The sequence below is a fragment of the Petromyzon marinus genome, chromosome 15 (assembly GCF_048934315.1).
Source record: "Petromyzon marinus isolate PM22_M1 ecotype Great Lakes invasive population chromosome 15, UKy_Petmar_22M1.pri1.0, whole genome shotgun sequence".
Lineage (NCBI taxonomy): Eukaryota > Metazoa > Chordata > Hyperoartia > Petromyzontiformes > Petromyzontidae > Petromyzon > Petromyzon marinus.
The window spans coordinates 382,951-405,176 of NC_133681.1; the positions used below are offsets into that span (position 1 = coordinate 382,951).

The following is a 22,226-nucleotide window of genomic DNA, read 5'->3' on the forward strand; positions in this document are numbered from 1 at the left end:
ACCTTTTCCTGGGGGTCGGATATCGGAGTACCGCTCTTTCCCTTAAGGATGGTGATAGGTGAGGTGCTGCAAGTAACTTTTAAAAAAAATGAAATAAAAAAGTGATTTATGAGTGCAGGCGACTGAGGCGGATTACATCTCCTCAGCAACCCGCGCATACCACTCATCCTTGCAGCACCGCACGGCTCTCTGTATCTCCGAGTGAAGGCTGCGGTAAGCCTCCTCATTCTCCGATGTTGGATGCTGAAGACGACAGGAAGGGGCCTGCCGTTTTCTCTCAACTAGCTGGAACACCTTCTCATTCAGCCAGGGTCTCTAGCGAGGTCTGGACCACATACCCAATGCAGCCAATGCAGCTGCATGAACCACAGTCCTCAACCTCACACATTTCCCCTCAGTATCAGATGGAGGTGGGTACGACGCTAACCCCAGCTGCAAGCGATGTTGAAACGCCTGCTTGCACCTATCCTCAGTTCGCTGAGACCAGGCCACTGTGGGTTTTAATGCGGGAAAGACGTGGTAAATCCACACGCGCTCTGCCCGCACAGCGGGTTGTGTTGTGAGCGGGTGGATTGACCATATTCTGTTCTTGCGCATGGTAGTACTGTACATGATGTTCAGGAGCCAAATGCCAATGTCGAGGTGTGCTCGCAACGAGAGGGTTTAGCAGAGAGAGAGTTCGTGTAGTTTTGCCGTGATGAAATATGGCAAAGATGCCAACATGAGCGACGCGGCGGCGTGGCCAGGCGTTCATCCAGCAGTAGATTGACCGTAGCCGTGACGTGCGAACGGGGAGGCCCTCTTCACGACAGCGGTAGCGGCGCGAGTCCGCGAGAGGGCAGCCCCGGCTCACGGCACACTCCGGTCGCACTGTCCGAAACGATACAACATGCGACGTTTCGGGTAATGGCCCATCTCCATAGCACATACGACCCTGAGATTCACATAAGACCCATAGACGAGACGTAACATCGCACCCATACCCACATGCTTAAGTTTCATTTAGCGACTTTACCCAGGAAAGGGTTATCACGCTAAATCTTGACTTAAAGCTTTCGTGACTGCAGGAATTCACATTCTTGGGTCTTTCGGTAAAGTGACGTAGATAGGGCCAAATAAAAAAACGACTAAAAACTACTTTGTTATTTTTTGTTGTTTTCTTTAAACCTATCCCCGTGACTTTACCGAAAGACCCAAGAATACTCTGATCACACGCTCGCAATGTTCACAGGAGGGCCCAGCGCTAGGCGGCGGTGCTGCTGCAGCTGCTGCTGCGCTGTGTCACCCCGACGGAGCACAGCGACTTGCAGGTACGACACTTTACATTCTCAACACTGGGGGATGTTTACCCCACACCACTTGCATTGGGCAGACACCGGAGGAAACCCATTGTGGTACAGCAGGGGAGAGAATACAAACTCCACACATAGAGCCCGCGTCTCAGCGTATACTCGTGTCTCAGTAGCTCTCAGTGCCCCCCGTGTCTGTCTCCCCGTGTCTGTCTCCCCGTGTCTGTCTCCCGTGTCTGTCTCCCCGTATCTCCCCGTGTCTGACTCCCCGTGTCTGTCTCCCCGTGTCTATCTCCCCGTGTCTGTCTCCCCGTGTCTGTCTCTCAGTGTCCCCCGTGTCTGTCTCCCCGTATCTCCCCGTGTCTGTCTCCGCATGTCTCCCCGTGTCTGTCTCCGTGTCTGTTTCCTCGTGTCTGTCTCCCCATGTCTCCCCGTGTCTGTCTCCGTGCCTGTCTCCCCGTGTCTGTCTCCCCGTGTCTGTCTCCCCGTGTCTGTCTCCCCGTGTCTGTCTCCCCGTGTCTGTCTCCCCGTGGCTCCCCATGTTTCCCCGCGTCTGTCTCCGTGTCTGTCTCCCCGTTTCTCCCCGTGTCTGTCTCCGTGTCTGTCTCCCCGTGTCTCCCCGTGTCTGTCTCTCCGTGTCTCCCCGTGTCTGTCTCTCCATATCTCCCCGTATCTCCCCGTGTCTCCCCGTGTCTGTCTCCGTGTCTGTCTCCCCGTGTCTCCCCGTGTCTGTCTCTCCATATCTCCCCGTGTCTCCCCCCGTGTCTGTCTCCCCGTGTCTGTCTCCCCGTGTCTGTCTCCGTGAGTTCCGCTTCAAGCCGCAGGCTTCGCGCTCGGCCCGGATCTGATACCGGACCTCTAACCCCGTCCCTGTCCCCTCCCTCTGACCCCGCGAACCCCTCCCTTCATAGCCGTCCGCGCTGCCTCTGTGTGTTCAGCATCGCTGCTCCAGGGCAACAGAGGGGGGCTGAGGGTCGCTGTTGCTGTGCCCCCTGCTCCTGGGACCTGTGCAACCGGGACCCCTGTCCCCAGAACCCCTGCTCCGTACTCCTGGGTCCATTGTTCTCTGCTTGCCGGGTCCCCTCCTGGGACCTCCTCGTGTAAGCAGGAATTCACATTCTTGGGTCTTTCGGTAAAGTAACGTAGATAGGGTCAAATAAAAAACACGACTAAAAACGACTTTGTTATTTGTTGTTGTTTTCTTTGAACCTATCTCCGTGACTTTACCGAAAGACCCAAGAATACTCTGATCACACGCTCGCAATGTTCACAGGAGGGCCCAGCGCTAAGCGGCGGTGCTGCTGCTGCACTGTCACCCCGACGGAGCACAGCGACTTGCAGGTACGACACTTTACATTCTCAACACTGGGGGATGTTTACCCCACACCACTTGCATTGGGCAGAAACCGGAGGAAACCCATTGTGGTACAGCAGGGGAGAGAATACAAACTCCACACAGAGAGCCCGCGTCTCAGCGTATACTCGTGTCTCAGTAGCTCTCAGTGTCCCCCGTGTCTGTCTCCCGTGTCTGTCTCCGTGTCTGTCTCCTCGTATCTCCCCGTGGCTCCCCGTGTCTGTCTCCGCATGTCTCCCCGTGTCTGTCTCCGTGTCTGTCTCCCCGTGTCTGTCTCCCCGTGTCTGTCTCCGTGTCTCCCTCTCCGTGTCTCCCTCTCCGTGTCTCCCCGTGTCTGTCTCCGTGTCTGTCTCCCTGTGGCTCCCCGTGTCTCCCCGTGTCTGTTTCTGTGTCTGTCTCCGTGTCTGTCTCCATGTCTGTCTCCGTGTCTGTCTCCCCGTGTCTGTCTCCGTGTCTCCCTCCCCGTGTCTCCCTCCCCGTGTCTCCCCGTGTCTGTCTCCGCATGTCTCCCCGTGTCTGTCTCCGTGTCTGTCTCCCCGTATCTCCCCGTGTCTGTCTCCCATAGTCTGTCTCCGTGTCTGTCTCCCATTGTCTGTCTCCGTGTCTGTCTCCATGTCTGTCTCCCCGTGTCTGTCTCCCCGTGTCTCCCCGTGTCTGTCTCCCCATGTCTCCCCGTGTCTGTCTCCCCATGTCTCCCCGTGTCTGTCTCCCCGTGGCATCCCATGTCTCCCCGTGTCTGTCTCCCCGTGGCTCCCCATGTCTCCCCGTGTCTCCCCATGTCTCCCCGTGGCTCCCCATGTCTCCCTGTGTCTGTCTCCCCGTGGCTCCCCATGTCTCCCCGTGTCTCCCCGTGTCTGTCTCCGTGTCTGTCTCCGTGTCTGTCTCCCCGCATTTCCCGTGTCTCCCCGTGTCTGTTTCTGTGTCTGTCTCCCCGTGTCTGTCTCCTCGTGTCTGTCTCCCCGTGTCTGTCTCCGTGTCTCCCTCTCTGTGTCTCCCTCCCCGTGTCTCCCCGTGTCTGTCTCCCCGTGTCTCCCCGTGTCTGTCTTCCCGTGGCTCCTCATGTCTCCCCGTGTCTGTCTCCGTGTCTGTCTCCCCGTGTCTCCCCGTCTCTCCCCGTGTCTCCCCGTGTCTGTCTCCGTGTCTGTCTCCCCGTGTATCCCCGTGTCTGTCTCCGTGAGTTCCGCTTCAAGCCGCAGGCTTCGCGCTCGGCCCGGATCTGATACCGGACCTCTAACCCCGTCCCTGTCCCCTCCCTCTGACCCCCGCGAACCCCTCCCCTCCCTTCATAGCCTTCCGTGCTGCAACAGAGGGGGGCTGAGGGTCGCTGTTGCTGTGCCCCCTGCTCCTGGGACCTGTGCAACCGGGACCCCTGTCCCCAGAACGCCTGCTCCGTACTCCTGGGACCATTCTCTATTTGCTGGGTCCCCTCCTGGGACCTCCTGGTCCCCTGCCCCCCCCCCCAACCACGATTCGCGATGGGACCCCAGGGCCGGGTGACGGGGATCACTGTGCGAGACGTGAGGTTCCCCACGTCCCTGGAGCAGCACGGCTCTGACGCCATGGTACGTGAGGGACACGTGACACCACACACCCCACGACTTGGTGACACCACACACCCCACGACTTGGTGACACCACAAACCCCGCCACTTGGTGACACCACAAACACCGCCACTTGGTGACACTACACACCCCACGACTTGGTGACACCACACACCCCACGACTTGGTGACACCACACACCCCACGACTTGGTGACACCACAAACCCCGCCACTTGGTGACACCACAAACACCGCCACTTGGTGACACCACACACCCCACGACTTGGTGACACCACACACCCCACGACTTGGTGACACCACACACCCCACGATTTGGTGACACCACAAACCCCGCCACTTGGTGACACCACAAACACCGCCACTTGGTGACACCACAAACCCCACGACTTGGTGACACCACAAACACCGCCACTTGGTGACACCACACACCCCGCGACTTGGTGACACCACACACCCCACTACTTGGTGACACCACACACCCCACGACTTGATGACACCACAAACACCGCGACTTGGTGACACCACAAACACTGCCACTTGGTGACACCACAAACACCCCACGACTTGGTGACACCACAAACACCGTGACTTCGTGACACCACAAACACCGTGACTTGGTGACACCACAAACACCGCCACTTGGTGACACCACACACCCCACGACTTGGTGACACCACAAACCCCACGACTTGGTGACACCACAAACACCGCCACTTGGTGACACCACAAACACCGCCACTTGGTGACACCACACACCCCGCGACTTGGTGACACCACAAACACCGCCACTTGGTGACACCACAAACACCACGACTTGGTGACACCACAAACACCACGACTTGGTGACACCACAAACACCACGACTTGGTGACACCACACACCCCGCGACTTGGTGACACCACACACCTCGCCACTTGGTGACACCACAAACACCGCCACTTGGTGACACCACACACCCCACGACTTGGTGACACCACAAACACCGCCACTTGGTGACACCACAAACCCCACGACTTGGTGACACCACAAACCCCGCCACTTGGTGACACCACAAACCCCGCCACTTGGTGACACCACACACCCCGCCACTTGGTGACACCACAAACACCGCCACTTGGTGACACCACAAACCCCACGACTTGGTGACACCACACACCCCGCCACTTGGTGACACCACACACCCCACGACTTGGTGACACCACAAACACCACGACTTGGTGACACCACACACCCCGCCACTTGGTGACACCACAAACACCACGACTTGGTGACACCACACACCCCACGACTTGGTGACACCACACACCCCACGACTTGGTGACACCACAAACACCACGACTTGGTGACACCACAAACCCCGCCACTTGGTGACACCACAAACACCGAGTCGGGTACCAGAGGGCAACGCTTTCTGCTGGGCCACGCCGCCGCTCGTCGTAATCGCCGTTGTTGTTGCGAGCTCAAGAAAGTCGAGCCATCATTTTCGAGCGATTCTTTTATTTGTATTGCATAACGACAATGTGGGTATAAGTCAAGTGTGGGTGCCGGTAAGGGAACTAACCCCATTGTTGGTTTATATGGAGTAAGTGTGAATTCAGCGTGCAGTAGATAGTCTGTTAACTGTGTGTGTGACGATGGCCAGGCACGCTTCTGGATGTTGCCAGTACTGTGCACGATTGTGTATTCTGTGCAGTGTGTGCGGCTGAGAGCAGTGCAGAAAATACTTCATATTTATATTACACGCTGCTCATGCTGCTACTGCTGCTGTGTTGGCAGTGGCACACACATGCAATACAATCATAACACTGTGGTCTTGAAAGAAAACAATTGGCGACGTTTCGGACAATAGCCCTTCTGCATAGCATGTGACGATATGTTTCCACACCATGCTGCTCGCCTTCACCAACCGGCACTAACCAGCATGGTGAAGCATGGCCAAATAACCCACATGACTTATAACGGCGTGGAGAAGCCCTCATCCAGCAGTGGATTCACGAATGGCATGTAAACGGAGCAGAATATGTATGCAGCGTGTGTATTGGTTTGTATAAATCTAGATTGTGGATAACGGTGGATGCTTGTTTGCGTGTGTGCTTTTGCAAGGCGTTTCACTCGGAGACCTGGGTGGGAGCAGTGGCACAATGCTCGCGCGCTCTACCATCAACCTTGTCGCCTGAGTTGGATTCCCGGCAATGGCTGTAGCGTTCTTAGAATCGCTCCTGGGACGCCCTTTCCCAGCCCGCGCTCCCCAGCGAGTATGGCCACAGACCCGGCCTGGGCTGGGTCTTCATCTAAGCAGTAGGCTTTACATTATGATTAGCATCACTACGTTAACTTCATTGAGATTTCGGAGACATGATCTCTCCAGATTTTGCCTCGAGATGGTGGATGTTATCATGCGATCAAATACGGTGGCGCCCTTGCGCAAATGCACATGCGAAGTTCAGTGACACATGGAAGTTTCTGCTGAGGATGTAAAGTCAAGTAGAAGGTATTGCAGTGTGAAGTTACAGTGTGGTGATAACTGCACGTATTTGGCAATGTTCACAAATATTGCTGCAATCAGTATTTGAGATGTGATAATGGAAATGTGTGGCCAGTTTATACATACGTGCTTGTAAGTGTATTTGCGTGTTGCATGTGGGGACTGGTATGTTAGTGACGATTATCTGACTCAGCCTTAAATAAATACATCAGCACTATGGAGGAAACGCGGTGATGCTAGCCACACCACCCTCTCGTGCGCTGTGACGGCCTCATAGGTGCATGCTGGATGCACTGCACTGGTCTGAATCGGCTACACGGAGGATCTTTGTCTCTGTGTGTGCAGCACCGTGACCCCGACTATTCGGCTGCTTACGTGGAGGTTCGCACGGACGCATGCGGAGGCCTCTCTGGGTTTGGCCTCACCTTCACCCTGGGCAGGGGCAACGAGATCGGTACGGGAAGAGGGTGGTGGGGGAGGCCTTCCACCAACACCAAACCTAGGGGGGCAACACTGGGCCCAGACACAGGCACGCCTGAGGCTCACTTGACATGCACATAGTGATACATACAGAACTGCGTTTTGTGTTTAGTTTGTTGTCCTTCCCCCGCACTTCCGATAAACACGGTTAGCTACGTACGGCGTGAAAGAAGTTCAACATGTATTATGATATATAAGTGTATTTGCGTGCCTTTGTGGCTACCTGTATGTTAGTGGTTGGCACACTGCCGTACGAGCCCACTGACCCGACGTCTATTTCCGCTCATGGTCACCAACACCAGTGGTGATTATCCGAACCGGTCCTGGGGCCTCCCCTAGGTCAACTCAGCCTTAAATGAGTACCCAGAGCGATTGTGTGAACATTGCCACGAGGGAGACAAAGGCAGTCGGCTGGGCAGCTTGCCACCCACCCCCTTGTGTGCCGTGCCGGCCTTCAAAGGTCCTCACTAACAGCACTTTCCCCAACAATTCATGAAGGCTATACGGGTGATCTTTGTCTTTGTATGCGCGCATGGCAGTCGTGTGCGCCGTGCGTGCCGTATCAGACCTCGTCGTGGGCGAGCAACTTGAGCGAATCTTCGAAGACTTTGGCTCCTTCTACCACCGCCTTGCCAACGACGGGCAGCTGCGCTGGGTGAGCAGGGAGGGAGGTGAGGGAGCTGAGGGGACACGGGAAAGGTGAGGGGGAGGGGGGGCTTGAGGGGATCGGTTGGGGTGAGTTTACACGGGACCAAGAGAAGAGGAGAGATCAAAGTTTTAATTTTCCGATACTTGCTGATAACGTGAAATTAATTCCAGGATGTGACTGAAGAACTTATCAAAGAATGATACAGCCGGAAAATGGGAGAACGTGTATACCCAGGGCAATCGATGAAGGTGTCTGTCCATGCGTGTGTCGTGTATATGTGTGCATGTGTGTGTGCACGTATCTCTGTTCGACTGTGTGTCAACGTGGATGCGTGTGGTACGCCTATGTGTACGCATGTGTACGTGTGTGTACAAATGGGCGCGATCAGGTGGGCCCGGAGAAAGGCGTCATCCACCTGGCGGTGGCGGCCGTGCTCAACGCACTCTGGGACCTGTGGGCCCGGCTCGAGGGCAAGGTAGGACCGGGGGCGGCCACGGGGCCACAGCGAGATGGGTGTGGGTGGCGCACGTAGGTTGGAGGAGGTGATGCTCTTAGGGTGTGTGGTACAGGTGGGATGAGCGTCATAGGTGAGTTGAGTGACACAGGTGGGGTGAGTGATACAGGTGGGGAATGTTGCACAGGTTTTGCTCGAGGGGTGAGTGGTAGAGGTAGCACAGGTGATGTATGCTGGTGATTCCGGGTTATACCCCCATCATGTGCCGAACCGGTTTCAACAGTCTGTGTAGGCTGTACGGGGGGGATCTTTGTCTGTGTGTGTTTGGGTCATGTAGCCTGCATGCCCAACACCGCATGCTCAAGCAGCTTATATTCGGCTGGATAGATCGGGCTGAATGGGCACGGCACGGGCTAGAGAATAGATGGACTGATGTGGTACAGAAGGATATGCAGCTAATTGGATTTTCTAATGACTGGTGCCAGTGTCAAGATGGACCTCTGTGGAGGAGGTTTATAAAGGACGCTGCTGGGGAGTTGGAGGCAGTTGCCTTCCAGCAACAATGGAGGTTAGAGGAACGATGCTCACAACAACGAGCGGAGTACAGTTGGTGCATCTGCCAGTCATCTCAGTCGGTCAACCCGTGGTACCTGGGTCTGTTCCATGACCTCCTGCCAGCGGGTCTTTGACACTTCATGTGGCCTCAAAGTGCATCATGCATGGCACAAAGCGTCATGGTGACTTCAGAGTGAACGGCGGTTGTTGTTGAATAAAAAGTCACGTGCTCCGTCCCCCATAGCCTCTCTTGCGGGGGGTGGGGGGGGGTATAATCAGCTCTTGGGCAATCGTGCGTTAATGTTTGACGGTGTAACAATGGCCAGCTGCTGATGAGTAAGTGCTTTAGCTCCCCAAGAGGGACCTGGGGGAGTTGGGGCTGTGGCGTCGCGCCTGGCTGATTGCCTCTGTCCCCTCCCCCTTCTTGCAGCCGCTGTGGAAGCTGCTGAGTGACATGGTAAGTGGGGGGCCCTGCCCCCTCCCACGACAGCCAAAATAAAAGAATGTCGAAAATCTGTTCTGGGAAAGCAGTGATGCTTTAGTGTTAGAAAGACAGTCTTATGCTCGCAGTACACGCATAAAATCCCGTACGTGATTTTCAAGAACCGGCGATGTTCGCAAATGATATGTTTTTCTTAAGTACTTAAAATTAACATGTTAAACGTATGCTAATTGTATGGATGAGGTTGAACAAACAGCAAATTGGGGGTCGGCACAAAAGAGACTGTGATAAAATCAAACAAAAATGAATTGGACGGCAGCCCCCAGCTGTGAGGGTTAATTGAGTCACGGGGCGGTGGTGGGGGTGATCGAGTGGCAGGGGGTTCGTCTCTCTCTGCATCCGGCACACCACCTCCAGTACACCTCTGGCTGTGGCTGCGAATCATGCCCCCTCGACTACAAACATTTACATTTTTCAGTGAAAGATGTATCCTTGTTTTTCCCCTGCACCCCCCCGCACGTTCCGTGCCCCCCAGGAGCCCGAACAGCTGGTGTCCTGCATCGACTTCAGCTACATCACGGACGCGCTGACACGCGCCGAGGCGCTAGGTGACGCGCCCCGCTTAAAAGCTTTAATGCGTTAGCTCTGTCCGCCTGTCCATCCGTCCATACCAGATGGTGGATAACTTTCATACAGATGATCCAACACGAACACAACTTTAGTATAACAGTGTGTTGCTATTAGTCAGTGGGGTTTCCCAAAACGTGGAGACAAAGTCCAGCGCTAAATGGACCGTCTCGGCTCATAAGATTCATCATAGGCACGTCCGAGAACTGAGCTCGCGCCAGTGAGATGCTGAGGTTTGCATCTGGGTTCCAGCCATTCTTGACTTAGCTGGGTTGTCAAGTTGATTGAATTGATGCTCTCAAACCAATCGCCAATGACAGCACAAGAAACCATCGTAACACATTTGTTTTTTACAATTAATTTGGCGATAAATTCCACCTCTGAGAATCGGATTGTCATGCGATGAATGCTACTGTCTGCAGCAGTGAATTAGATCTGCAGTAGCTACGTCTATGAACCTTTCCCTTACACGAGGTGGTGTACTGCTGTGTGAGGCCTCCACATGGGTTCCTCGTCTGTTTTCGTTGATAACACAATCGGTGTAAAATTGGAGAAAATGTTTGCAATTGTGACATTCCTAGCTAGGGCTGTTCACTAACACTTGGTGGTGCAAGCTAATCTCAAGTTAATATGCGTTCTCACAGTGCCATCAGCAAGAGTAGAATCTTATTTGGATGAAAATCTCTCCTTTTTTAAACAAGCTCTCCGTTTTTTTTACAGAAATCCTGCGCAAGGGAAGGGTCGGCAGGGAGGCGCGGGGTGAGTGTGGAAGGCCCACTCCCTTCCCCTCACACCCCCCCCCCCCCACCTTATATTCTTATCGGGAATTTCACACCCCCCCCCCCCCCCCCACGGACACCTTTCTACAGCTTCATCTCTTTAATAAACTCAGGAAGCCAGAAGTTTGTGTCCCGCGCGTGTCCTGTTTGGACGTTTGTCCGATTCCCTACGGGAGTTTGTGGTGGATTTGAGGGAAAACTGGAGAGCCTGGAGGAACCCGACTTTGCGGAGGAAAGAAATCTTGATCACCGTACACACCGGTGTGACGCCTATTTGCTGTACTGCGAGTATCCGTCATGAATGTGTTGGAGTGGTGAGCAGGCATCCCATGAATTGGGTAAATGCACACCCTCGTGTTTTTTTGCGTTATCGCTGGCTAATGCTAAGTGTACGTTAACGTGTGTTTGCTCGCCGGACTTATTTTAAACTCGTATTCTCCGCTCGCTATAAAAAAAGGTTCCTCACCCCTGATATAGCCCACGGGGCCCTCACTGAGCTGAGTCCGGATTCAGCTGCTCCGGCACAGCTCAAGTTGATTTTGTTGAACCTGGTGGGAACTGGAGACCAGGATAGAGTCTCATTAGCATGAGTGATCTGGAGCGGTGAGGGGTGAACATAGATGCGGGAACACAGCAATACAATATAAAAGTGGATTTTGCTGGGCTGCCCTCTTTGCTGCCCACCATGCAGCCCCCGTGGGGCACTAACGGAGGGTGCCCTGCGTCCATGCGGAGAATGGGAATCTGGCTCTGGCTCCGACTCCATCCCATGCGGCTACTGAGACGCCTGTTGCGTGCCATTTTAATTGAAAGCCGTAGGGGAAAGGTCGCGACCCAGCGCAAAATTAATCTCCATCCGCAAGACCGAGCGACTTGCGGTGGTGAGCGGTCTGCACAGGACTTGGTGTAAATTGCACTCAGGTGGGCGGATGGAGAATAATGAATTATGAAGCCACTGGAACAATTCGCTTTTAAATCTAAATTGAAAACTCTATCTTTAGAACCGCTTTTTGTTATTCTTCTCCCGCACTTCCTATTAGCACGGTTGGCTACGTATGGTGCGAAAGAAGTTCAACACACCACGTCTGAGCGTCTTTATCCTCCCTACTTCCCCCCCCCCCCGTCCCCTCACCCCCCGTCTCCTCACCCCATCTCACTGTGACCTCCAGAAAGCCAGCTGATGGAATCGGGATTCCCGGCATACACCACGTCCTGTGCGTGGCTTGGCTACCCAGACGCCGAACTCAGACAGGTGCGGCCCCAACTCACCTGCGCCTCGTTCACTCACCTGTGTCACCTGAACCTCACACCGGTGTAACCTGAACCCCACACCGGTGTCACCTGAACTCCACACCTGTATTACCTGAACGTCACACCTGTGTCACCTGAACCTCGCACCTGTAATGGAACGCTGGTTCCGTAAGGATCCTGACGATGGTCACGTGTGTCACTCTGTCACTCCTTGTCTTCCCCTCCCCCATCTCCCACTGTCTCACACTTCTCCCCACCCTTTTCCCAGCGGTGCACCGAGGCCCTGCAGGATGGCTGGACAAGGTGAGACGACGGTTTGTGAGTGAGGGGTTGGGAGTGAATAGCGAGGAGTGAGCAGTGAGGATTGAGGGGTCAGGATTGAGGGATGAGTGGTGAGGGGTAAGCATAGACGTGGGAGCATAGATGAGCAGTACAACGATGGATTTTGTACACTGTTCTCTGCTGCCTACCACTTGGCCCCCGTGGGGTGCGAACAAGCCAGGGCAGCATAGGCCGACAGGCAGTCCGACGAGCGGAGGCTATCGAGCACAGACGTGCGTGCGACTGCAACGAACTCCCTGCCCGTGAGCACGTGGACGCCACGCACACTGCCTCCTCTTCATTAATGCCGTTGATTACCTGCGCGGTGCCGAGCGCAAACACAATTAGCGTGATTATCTGAGGGGTTGTTTTGCTAGCGCGCGGCTCGACAGTGATCTGCATGAGAGGCGGCGCGGGGGTCGTGTTTACGCTGATCGCGTCGCGCTCCGTGTTTGCCGAGCGCTGGCGCAGGTTCAAGGTGAAGGTGGGGAGCTCGTTGGAGGACGACGAGCGGCGCTGCCACATCATCCGAGACGTCATTGGGCCCGACCGTACCCTGGTACGGGTGGCATGCAGCCCACACACTACCCACACATGAGTCACACGCTGCCCACACGCTGCCCGCACACTACCCACACACTGCCCTCCCGCGCTGTCCCAATATCTCCATGCTGGCGAAGTGGTGATGATCACCCCGTGCCCTCCATTTAGAATGCATTGGTTTTGGGGGGGCATAGATGCTGGACGCGAACCAGCGCTGGGACGTGCTGGAGGCCGTGGAGTGGACGCAGAAGCTCGCGAGGTTTCGGCCCCTCTGGATCGAGGAGCCCACATCTCCCGACGACGTGCTGGGTCACAAATACATCTCGCAGGTGCCACCCCGTGGGGTCACGTGACATGTGGGGAGACAAACTTTATTTGAAGCTTTCGTGACTACGGGAATTACTCTTTGGTTCTTTCAGGACACGGGGACACGTGATTAAATGGGGTCATGTGACACGCGGAGTAACGTGACAGATGGAGCTATAGGCGGCACCACCGTTCTACAAATGGGTGGTGCGGGGGGTGGGGGGAGTGTAAAGCAAAGTCACGCATCTCTCTTCACGTTAAACACCACGTCTCTTGGCGAGGAGACGCTGTAGCCAGGGGGCTCCTCGGCTGTCTTGGTGTGACGATGTCTCCCGCTGTCTCGCGTTGTCTCAGGCGCTGTCTGCGCTGGGGATTGGCGTGGCGACAGGTGAGCAGGTGAGTTCCTGATGCCGACGCTGAGGTTTGAATTAAATGATTTTGGCCGATTTTTCAAATATTCCTTTTTCTACTGTGAAGTTTGTTGATTTTGTAGGGAAATGGTGACATGCAGGGCGTACAAATGCTGATGGGTGGGCTCGGGCGTGGGTATGCCTTGTGTTGCTCTGTTGTGTCCCTGGTGTGAGGTTGTGTCTGAGTTGCAGTCATGATAGTTTGTGGCCAATTATTTTTTATTTATTTGTTATTTAATTCTTCCCTGCATTTCCTCATGGCTCATTTAATTTTAGTATCGGTGTTAATTGCTTTGTCAGCGTCGATTTCACTTGGGTTTTTTAATTAACTGTACAAGACGCCCACGCTGTTTACAATCACAACACCAACCAACCACCCTAACGACGAACGACTGAGCAAGCTAACCCACTCGCCCCCCCAACGGACAAATGGACGTTCAAACAGTCACAATGGAGCCAGCTGGCATCGATCTAACGAGCGGCACCGTTGCGGTGGCGTGACCTGCGCCCCCAGTGCCAGAACCGCGTCGTCTTCAAACAGCTTCTGCAGGCAAAGGCGCTACAGTTCTGCCAGGTGGATACGTGCCGCCTGGGCGGCATTCCGGAGATCCTCGCCGTGCTGCTCATGGCCTGCAAGTTCCAAGGTGCGGCCGGGGATGGTCGGGGGTGGCCAGGGGTAGCCATGGAGGCCAGATACAGCCATTGGTGGGCACGGGGGAACACAGGTCCAGAAGCTCGGGGGCAATGGGACAGAAATTGATGGTGGCTATGGGTAGCCCTGTGTATGGGCGGTATAAACTTTGAGCACGTGTATTTGTGCATGTTGTTGAACTTTCGCACCGTATGTAGCCAACCATGCTAATCAGAGCTGTGGCCAGACGACTTGTGATGGGTTGTGGGCCTAACTTCTGTGTGTATGCACCTGTGAATGATTACTTACATTGTGTGTGTGTGTGTGGAGTTCCCATGTAGGGAGCTGTAGTGTAGTGATTGGCGCACTGCGTTATGAACCCTTGGATCCAAGTTCGGTTATCGCTCAATTCCCGGCCAACACTCGTGACAGGTATCTGAACCAGTGTTGGGCTTCCCCTAGATTGACTGAGCCTTAAATGAGAACCTAGAACAGTGTCTAAATATCAGCATTGGGGATACAAAGACGGCCACCCACCCCCTTATGTGCCGGCCTGCATAGGTGCTCGCTAACAGCACTTTTCCCAACAGTCACGTAAAAGCTATACGGGGGATCTTTGTCTTTGCAGTGCCCGTGTGCCCACATGCGGGAGGCGTGGGGCTGTGTGAGCTTGCGCAGCACATCAGCATGTTCGACTTCCTCTCCGTGTCTACGTCGCTGGAGAACAGGTGACATCACGCTTGACATCACGCATGTCGCGTGGTAGCGGGGTCAGATTTGGGGAGGGAAGAGGCAGGTGGGGGGCGATCGAGATGCGTGTCCCGGGCCCACAGCTCTCGACGGACTCACGACGAACATTGACTTGACGTATTTACTGAGAAAAGTCAGTATTCGTGTCGTTGCGTTAATGTGAATGTATATAGTGGAAGAGAAGCGGAGCGATGGTTCTTGTCTGGTGTCCCGGGATCAAAAACACCTTCATCCGGCTCTGGGCGGTTGTGTTGATTGCTGTGTGTGTGTATTTGACAGTTGAGTTTGGTACCCATTGTGTTGTGTGTACCAAGTGTGCGTGTGTGTGCTGGTTGTGTTCTATTCCCGCTCACAGCAATCAACGCCAGTGGGGATTATCTGAATCGGTCCTAGGCTTCCTCTAGGTCGACATAGCCTAAAATTAGTACCTGGTGCAAACGTGTAAATCTTGCCACTGGGGAGACAAAGGCGGTCGAGCATGGTGCTGGCTACCCACCCCCTCGTATAACGTGATGGCTTTCATAGGTGCTCGCTCGCAGCACTTGCCCCAACAGTCTATTGAGGCTATACGGGGGATCTGTGTTGTGTGAGTTTTGTTTTTGCGTGTGGCAGGTGTGACTTTTATTGTGTGTTTGAGGTGTGCGGGGTGTGAATTTGATTGTTCTTTGTGGTTGTGTTTGGCGGCGCGTTGGTAAATGGTTGTGTGCACTTGTGGTGCGGTTGTGTAAGGTGGAATACAGTGGTGGGGTGGGGTGTGATGCCGTGGTGTTGCGGTGGTGTTGCGGTGGTGTGTGGTTGTGTATGGTGGTGTGTGGTTTCGCATTCTGGTGTTGTTTTAAGTGGTGGTGTGCTGTGGGGTGTGGGGGTGTTAATAGTTGTGTGGTGGTTTAGAGTGGTATGTGGTCGTGTGCCGTGGGATGCGGTGGTGTGTGGTGTTAATAGGTGTGCCGTGGTGTGACACAGGGTGTGCGAGTACGTGGATCACCTGCACGAGCACTTTGTGTTTCCTGTGCGCATCCACAAGGCCGCCTATATGCCCCCCATGGTGAGGAAGCACTCACGCATGAGTGTCATCATCGCTATCATCATCATCATCATAGCTCTCATCATCGCTATCATTGTCACCACACTCATCATCATCAAACTGGGCTGAAAGCTTGAAAGTGTCTACTGCAATTTTTGTTACTTGTTTCCACTTCCCTCTATCCTGTGCCAACATGCTGAGGCTATGTGCATCTCTCTGGCACCAATCTCTTATGTCATCCAGCCATTCCCTACAGGGTCTTGCTCTTCTTCCAGTTCCCACCATTGTTCCTATCATTACAGTTTATATCTTCCTGTTGTTCTCCATCCTGCATATGTGCCCAAACAAACCAAGTGTCCTCAGTACCACTTGCATCAAGTCTTCTGTTACGTTCAGCCTTTTCTCACTTCTACGTTTGTCACTCTCTGCTTTCCAACTAAGATGGAGTATCCTCCAGCAGTAACATTTCAAATGCAACTATTTTGTCCCTGTCAGTCTTTCTTAGTGTCTAAGTTTCCCAGGCATACAAATCTGTGCATGTTTTTAAGATGCTCAGCTTGATTTTGTAGCTAATTTGCTTGCTTCTGTATATGTTGTTAAATTCTGCCATTACTACTTTTGCCTTCTCGATCGCTGCCCTTATTATGTCCTTCGTACAGTGCCAGGTCGACATGCTTCCCAAGTAGACCACTTTCTTGTACATTCTCTATCTTTCGGTTTCATATCATTCTTTCATTCTCAATGTGTTCACTTCCAAACACCATCGTCTTTGTCTTTTCCACATTGACCCTCAGTCCTGCATTCTTTGCTGAATTTATCGGTGTATGAACTCTTTCTTGCAACACTTTGCAAATCCACAAAACAGTTGTATACAGGTCTATTTTTTATTTTTGCTTTCTGTGCTATAAGCCTTAACATAACAAGTAGCTGTACGGTGCTTTTATCCTTCCAAAAACCTGCCTTTTCATCAGCAAGATATTATTCTATCTGCTGTTGAAGCCTATTCAAAAGTACTATCATTAACACCTTTCCCATGTGACTCATCAATGCTATGGTCCTATTATTGCAGTCTGTCAAATCTCCTTTCCTAGGTATCGTAACCATCACAGATGTTGTCCATTCATCTGTTATTTTTCATTATCTCCACATGGCCATGCATAGCACATGCATTTCTCTCATGAGTTATTTTCCTCCAGCTATTTTTATTATTTCCCCTCTTAATCCATCCATATCTGGGCTCTTATTTTTCTTGAAAATTGTATTGCATTCTCTACCTCTTTGTATAAGATTGTATCATCTTCCTCGTCCCTAGGTGGTGGAGATATCCTTTTTAGTTCATCCAGTAATTCTGTCTTCTCCTGATCCGTTTCCCTATATAATTCACCTCAATACTCTGTCCATCTATTGTTATATGTTTCTTTGTCCATTCAAATATTACCATCCTTGTCTATTATAGCTGCTTGTCTTGGTTGCCACTTCTAATTGTACTCTTGGCAAGTTTGTCAACCTCTCCCTGGTCTTTAGACTCTCCTGCTGCGTGTACTGTGCGACGTCACTACATTGTTTCTCAAGCCATCCCTGCTTGTCTCTTCTTGCTGATGTTCTTACTTCATTGCACATTTTTTTGTACTTTTTCTGCATCTCTTCTGAATATTATATTTTTAGGCTTGCTTTTCTCTTTTCCTATGCCAATTGTAAGGTTATCTCTGTTATCAAATTTATTTTAGGTTTTTCTGCTAAGGGTATTGTCGCTTCTAATGTCTGCTCCACTATCTTGTTTAGGGTGGTTACCTTCATGTACATTTTTTTCTGTTTTTGCCTCCATCATCCTTTTTTTATTTCTTCTTCGAGTTTCCTGTTTCCTCATTCTCACGTGCCTCGATATTCTGCTCATAAGGCGTCTTAGGCATGCATTTTACTTCAATTGTAAGTTACATAATACTAAGATATGGTCAGATGCTATATCGGCTCCTTGAAATGCCTGCACAGTTTCACTGATGCTCTCCATCACCTGTCAATCGTTACCAAGTCTATAATATTTGTATTTTTTAATCTGGTGTCTTGCATGTATGTTTGCAGTCTTTTTGTTGGAACTTAGTATTACAAATCAACATATCATATTTTGTAGCAAATGTTAGTAATTTATCTCCTCTTACATTTCTTTCTCCATACCCATGCCTTTGCATTATATGCTCCCATTCGGATTTATTCTTTCCAATCTTGACATTCCAGTCTTCTACAATTATTTTAATATCTTTTTTCTGGATAGTTCGTTCAAGGAGTCTTCTATTTAATCATAAAACTCTTCAAGAGCCTCCTCTGTGAGCTGATGTTGGTACATATACCTGGATAACGTAAATAGTTTAAGGTTGTCCCTTGAATCTTGCAACAATTATTTTTCAGTCTCCTGGTTTGTGTCCTAATGGAGCTGCTTTTGCACAGGCACTTATTGTGAATTCTGCTCCTCTAATCTGCTATTTTTGTTCTCCGCACCAAATTACTTCACCTCCGCCTATCTCCCCCGCACCTGTCCATCTCAATTCTGATAGTACTAAAATGTTATACCTATAACTTTCCATTTCTTTCTTAAGTAACTCTAACTGAACTGTTGCACGTAACGTTCTAACATTCCATATCCCTACTGCGATTTCTTCTGTTGTCATTTTGAGCTTGTGCTAGTTATGCTAGTTACCGGTAGTAAATTTTGTGACCCAATCCCGGTTGCGCAATTGGATACGCAGACCTTGTTGACCTGGGCGACGTCCGAGCCGGTATTTTGTTGCTATGTTTGTCATTGCATCGGTCCGAAGTATCAGCACCCATTTGCCCGACCCTCCTCCTTTATTCAGGCTTGGAACTGGCTCAAGTACCCACTGGCTTATGGAGCCCCGAGGCGGAGATCCATCCTCGTCACGATAATCATTCTCATGGCTATCGCCATGGCTACTCATCACATGCCACCTACGCCAGTCTATCAGCACCCTGAAAATATTGACCAAGAAATTTAACACATAGTTTTACATAGATACTCAATGCCTCGTATAGAGACCCATAGCTTACATTGAGATGCATAGACTCCTATAAAGGCCCATAGATTTATATCGAGACTCCCATTCACATCCATGGATAGCATGGGTTTACATAGGGCTTAATTTCAGCCGACCCAAAAATTACACAACGGGCACACCAAATAGAGCATGCTTCCTCGCTATGGCGGTGGCTGTTAGCCACGTGCCACCTACTCGAATCCACCAGTGACCTGGAAAATATCGAGTTATATTTTTATTCCTGTGTGAGGAGACGCTCTCCGCTTGTTTAAGCCGCAATGAGATGCGTGGAGCGATGCAGGCGACGGCGCTTGTTTAGCGGCCTTGCTCTCGGCCCTTTGATCCCGGGTCCTGCGCTGAATTAATGACGCGATCTCTGACAGTCGGTGTCCAAATGGAACCAATTAAGGTTGCGGTGCGAGATGAGCTTTTGTAAAACAAAATGTCATTTATTATTCAGAGGTGCGCAGAGAGGGCACGAGTTGTGGGGCGGGGGGGATAATGAACACAATGCTTGTGAAACGTGTGTTGGCTGTGTGTGCTTGTGCGGTGGTGTGTGGGTGTGTTGGTCTGCGTGTCTCGGCCTGTGTGTTCGTTGCGTGCGACAGCATGTTCGTGCGTCAGTGTGTGTGCGCTCGTGTGGCCATTTGTCTGTACGCTCTTGTATTTGTGTGTTTCTTTGTGTCCATGCGCCCATGTGTCTCTTAGTCCACGTGTATCTGTGTCTCACTTGTTGCTGGGGAGACCTTCATCCATCAGTGGATAGATCATGTTTGCTGTTTCATCATAGCCCTGTATCCATATGTCCGTGTGTCAGCCTATCTCCATGTTCTTGTGCCTGTGTATACAATTTGTGTCCGTGTATCCGCGTGTCTGCAGGAGCCAGGCTACTCGACGGAGATGCGGGAAGACTCTCTTCAAGATTTTGAGTTCCCGGGCGGACGCGTGTGGCGGGAGCTCGCCAGCTCAGGGAAACATTCGGTGGCAGCAGCGGTGACGGAGGGAGGCTCGTAGAGACGACATTGCGAACATCACAAACATCGCAGAGCCAAACCAAAGCAACTACCCCTTCTGTGTGGCGCTTCTGCAAACAAATATTTCTGCTCCCGGCACAAAACACACAGTATACCACTCACTATGGCTGTGGCTTCTAATCATGTGCCTGCTCCAATATGACAGCAAACCGCAAAAAATGGATCTGTGATTCTAACCATTTTATAAGCGGTGTCATTGGGTAGCCCAGCACGAGTCCGCTTCGGAGCCGGTATTCGGTCTCTGGTTTTCAATCCCAGTCTTGATATTTAGTCTGTGGTTTCATTTGCTCTCTGATGTTTGGGGAGACCTTCATCCAGCAGTGGATAGATCATGTTTGCTGCTGATGACGATGATCATAATGATTTAATCTATGGTCACAATATTCAGTTTGCGGTATTTGGAATTCTGTCGCCGCTATTCGGTCTCTGTGAATTGACTGACCAATTCACTTCATGTATAACGTCCATGGATAGTTTGTGTTAGGGTTGCCAGGTTCTAGAGACTGAGGAGGGAAGGATGAGATGGTGGGTTGAGTGCATGGAGCAGGATGGTCCAGTTATGAAGTAGTCTAGGATTTAACTTCGTCATTATCACTGCCATCAAATCATTATCGAGTTTATTCCTGTGCATCGCAGCCATGCTACTGGTCCGAGTTAAACTTAGAGCGATGAGGTGTGCTGGAGAGCCGCTTGTGATGGGAGAGCATCGTTGAGTTAGCGCCGTTTCTGAGGGGCATGAGAATACCTCCCACCACGAGGCATAGAGAGGAGCAGATCGCTGGGTTGGGAACGAGGTTTAGGTATGACAAGAGGGTTCTGGTGTCCTTGGGGATTCTGGCCCTGGGAAACAATGATTATATTATTTTTAGATCGCATGAATAATGAAAATAGAAATTGTAGAAGATGAACAATTCCATTTTCCAGCCGTAGCTGGGGTTGCAATGTTCCACGTCCCCTTCCAAAGGTTTATTCAATTACGCGATTCCTCTTGAATAAATGCGCTGAGTGGGGCCCGCACTTTCTCATTACGCCGCCACAATGGCTCCCGCAATACAACATTGTGTCGCGACGTGGCATTTATCGAGCAGAGGAGGCGCGCAAACGCCGCTCCGCTCCACTCCACCGATGGTGACAATCACTGCACCCGGTGATTAATGGATGAATGTCGTTCTGAATTGACAGTCACTATCTGGCAAGTAGCCGCCACTTTGTAGCCTATACCACAGAATCGGACAGGAACCTGTGGTCATTCGCTTGAGGTGGTAAATTTCGTTTAGGTCTCGTTTGAAAAAATATGTATTTTTGCACTCTGACCTGGTTTTGATTAAAATATATTGATTGTTGCGATTTGTGGATTTGGTTTATTGCCCTATGGTGCCCTGTGGTTCCTCGGAGTGTTATTCCCCTTGTGGTTTCTCCATGGATCATGAGCTGCCTTGCGTTGTGTCTGAGGCACAGTGCAAGCGGTAGGGTATTCTCCACTTGTTGCAGAAGTTTGTGGTTCAAATCTGGCGGGCTGCGCTGATTACTCGGGTGTGTTTTAATTAATCGTTGAAATACACGCCGTGTGCTTCACAGTGAATGCTAATGTTCCTCTGATATTCTAAACGAGTAGGCCATTGAGTGCCGGCGTCATGTTCCAAATTTGGTAACAAAAAAAACACCACAAAGTACACAATTGGGATTACACAGCAATCGTGGCAGTCGAACGCCTGGCTCCTAGGCCAGACGCCTCAGCTATTCTCTGCCCCACGCCTCCTCTGTGAGACATTCTCTCCCCCACGCCTCCTCTGTGAGCCATTCTCTGCCCCACGTCTCCTCTGTGAGCCATTCTCTGCCCCACGCCTCCTCTGTGAGCCATTCTCTGCCCCACGTCTTCTCTGTGAGCCATTCTCTGCCCCACGCCTCCTCTGTGAGCCATTCTCTGCCCCACGTCTTCTCTGTGAGACATTCTCTGCCCCACGTCTCCTCTGTGAGCCATTCTCTGCCCCACGTCTCCTCTGTGAGCCACTCTCTTCCCCGCATCTCCTCTGTGATCCATCATCTGCCCCGCATCTCATCTGTGAGACATTCTCTGCCCCGCATCTCCTCTATGAGCCATTCTCTGCCCCACGTCTCCTCTGTGAGCCATTCTCTGCCCCACGTCTCCGCTGAAGATTACATTGATTATATTGGTAAAAAGACAAAAATAAAAATTGGTTTTCTGTATCGACACAAGCACTGCTTCCCCCCA

At 51.8% G+C, this 22,226-nt stretch overlaps 1 protein-coding gene across 4 annotated transcripts; it reads left to right on the forward strand.

Moving 5' to 3' along the window:
* Window positions 1–1,242: 1,242 nt before the first annotated feature.
* ENOSF1 (enolase superfamily member 1) lies at window positions 1,243–21,336 on the forward strand. 4 transcript variants are annotated; one of them, XM_032954568.2, is made up of 19 exons: window positions 1,243–1,310; window positions 2,201–2,389; window positions 2,563–2,630; window positions 3,933–4,205; window positions 7,036–7,144; window positions 7,710–7,825; window positions 8,208–8,294; window positions 9,259–9,285; window positions 9,806–9,878; window positions 10,618–10,656; window positions 11,846–11,928; window positions 12,196–12,230; window positions 12,720–12,807; window positions 12,986–13,120; window positions 13,452–13,493; window positions 14,022–14,151; window positions 14,767–14,866; window positions 15,852–15,933; window positions 19,839–21,336. In XM_032954568.2, exons 4-19 carry the CDS (start codon window positions 4,119–4,121, stop codon window positions 19,971–19,973), a joined length of 1,368 nt encoding a protein of 455 aa, XP_032810459.1. In that variant the 5' UTR covers window positions 1,243–1,310; window positions 2,201–2,389; window positions 2,563–2,630; window positions 3,933–4,118; the 3' UTR covers window positions 19,974–21,336. The 4 variants fall into 4 exon arrangements, with proteins under 4 accessions (XP_032810459.1, XP_075923285.1, XP_032810460.1 ...); XM_032954569.2 differs by lacking the exon at window positions 1,243–1,310 and having other exon boundaries at window positions 2,162–2,421; XM_076067168.1 differs by lacking the exon at window positions 1,243–1,310 and having other exon boundaries at window positions 2,162–2,389.
* The last annotated feature ends 890 nt before the right edge of the window (window positions 21,337–22,226 follow it).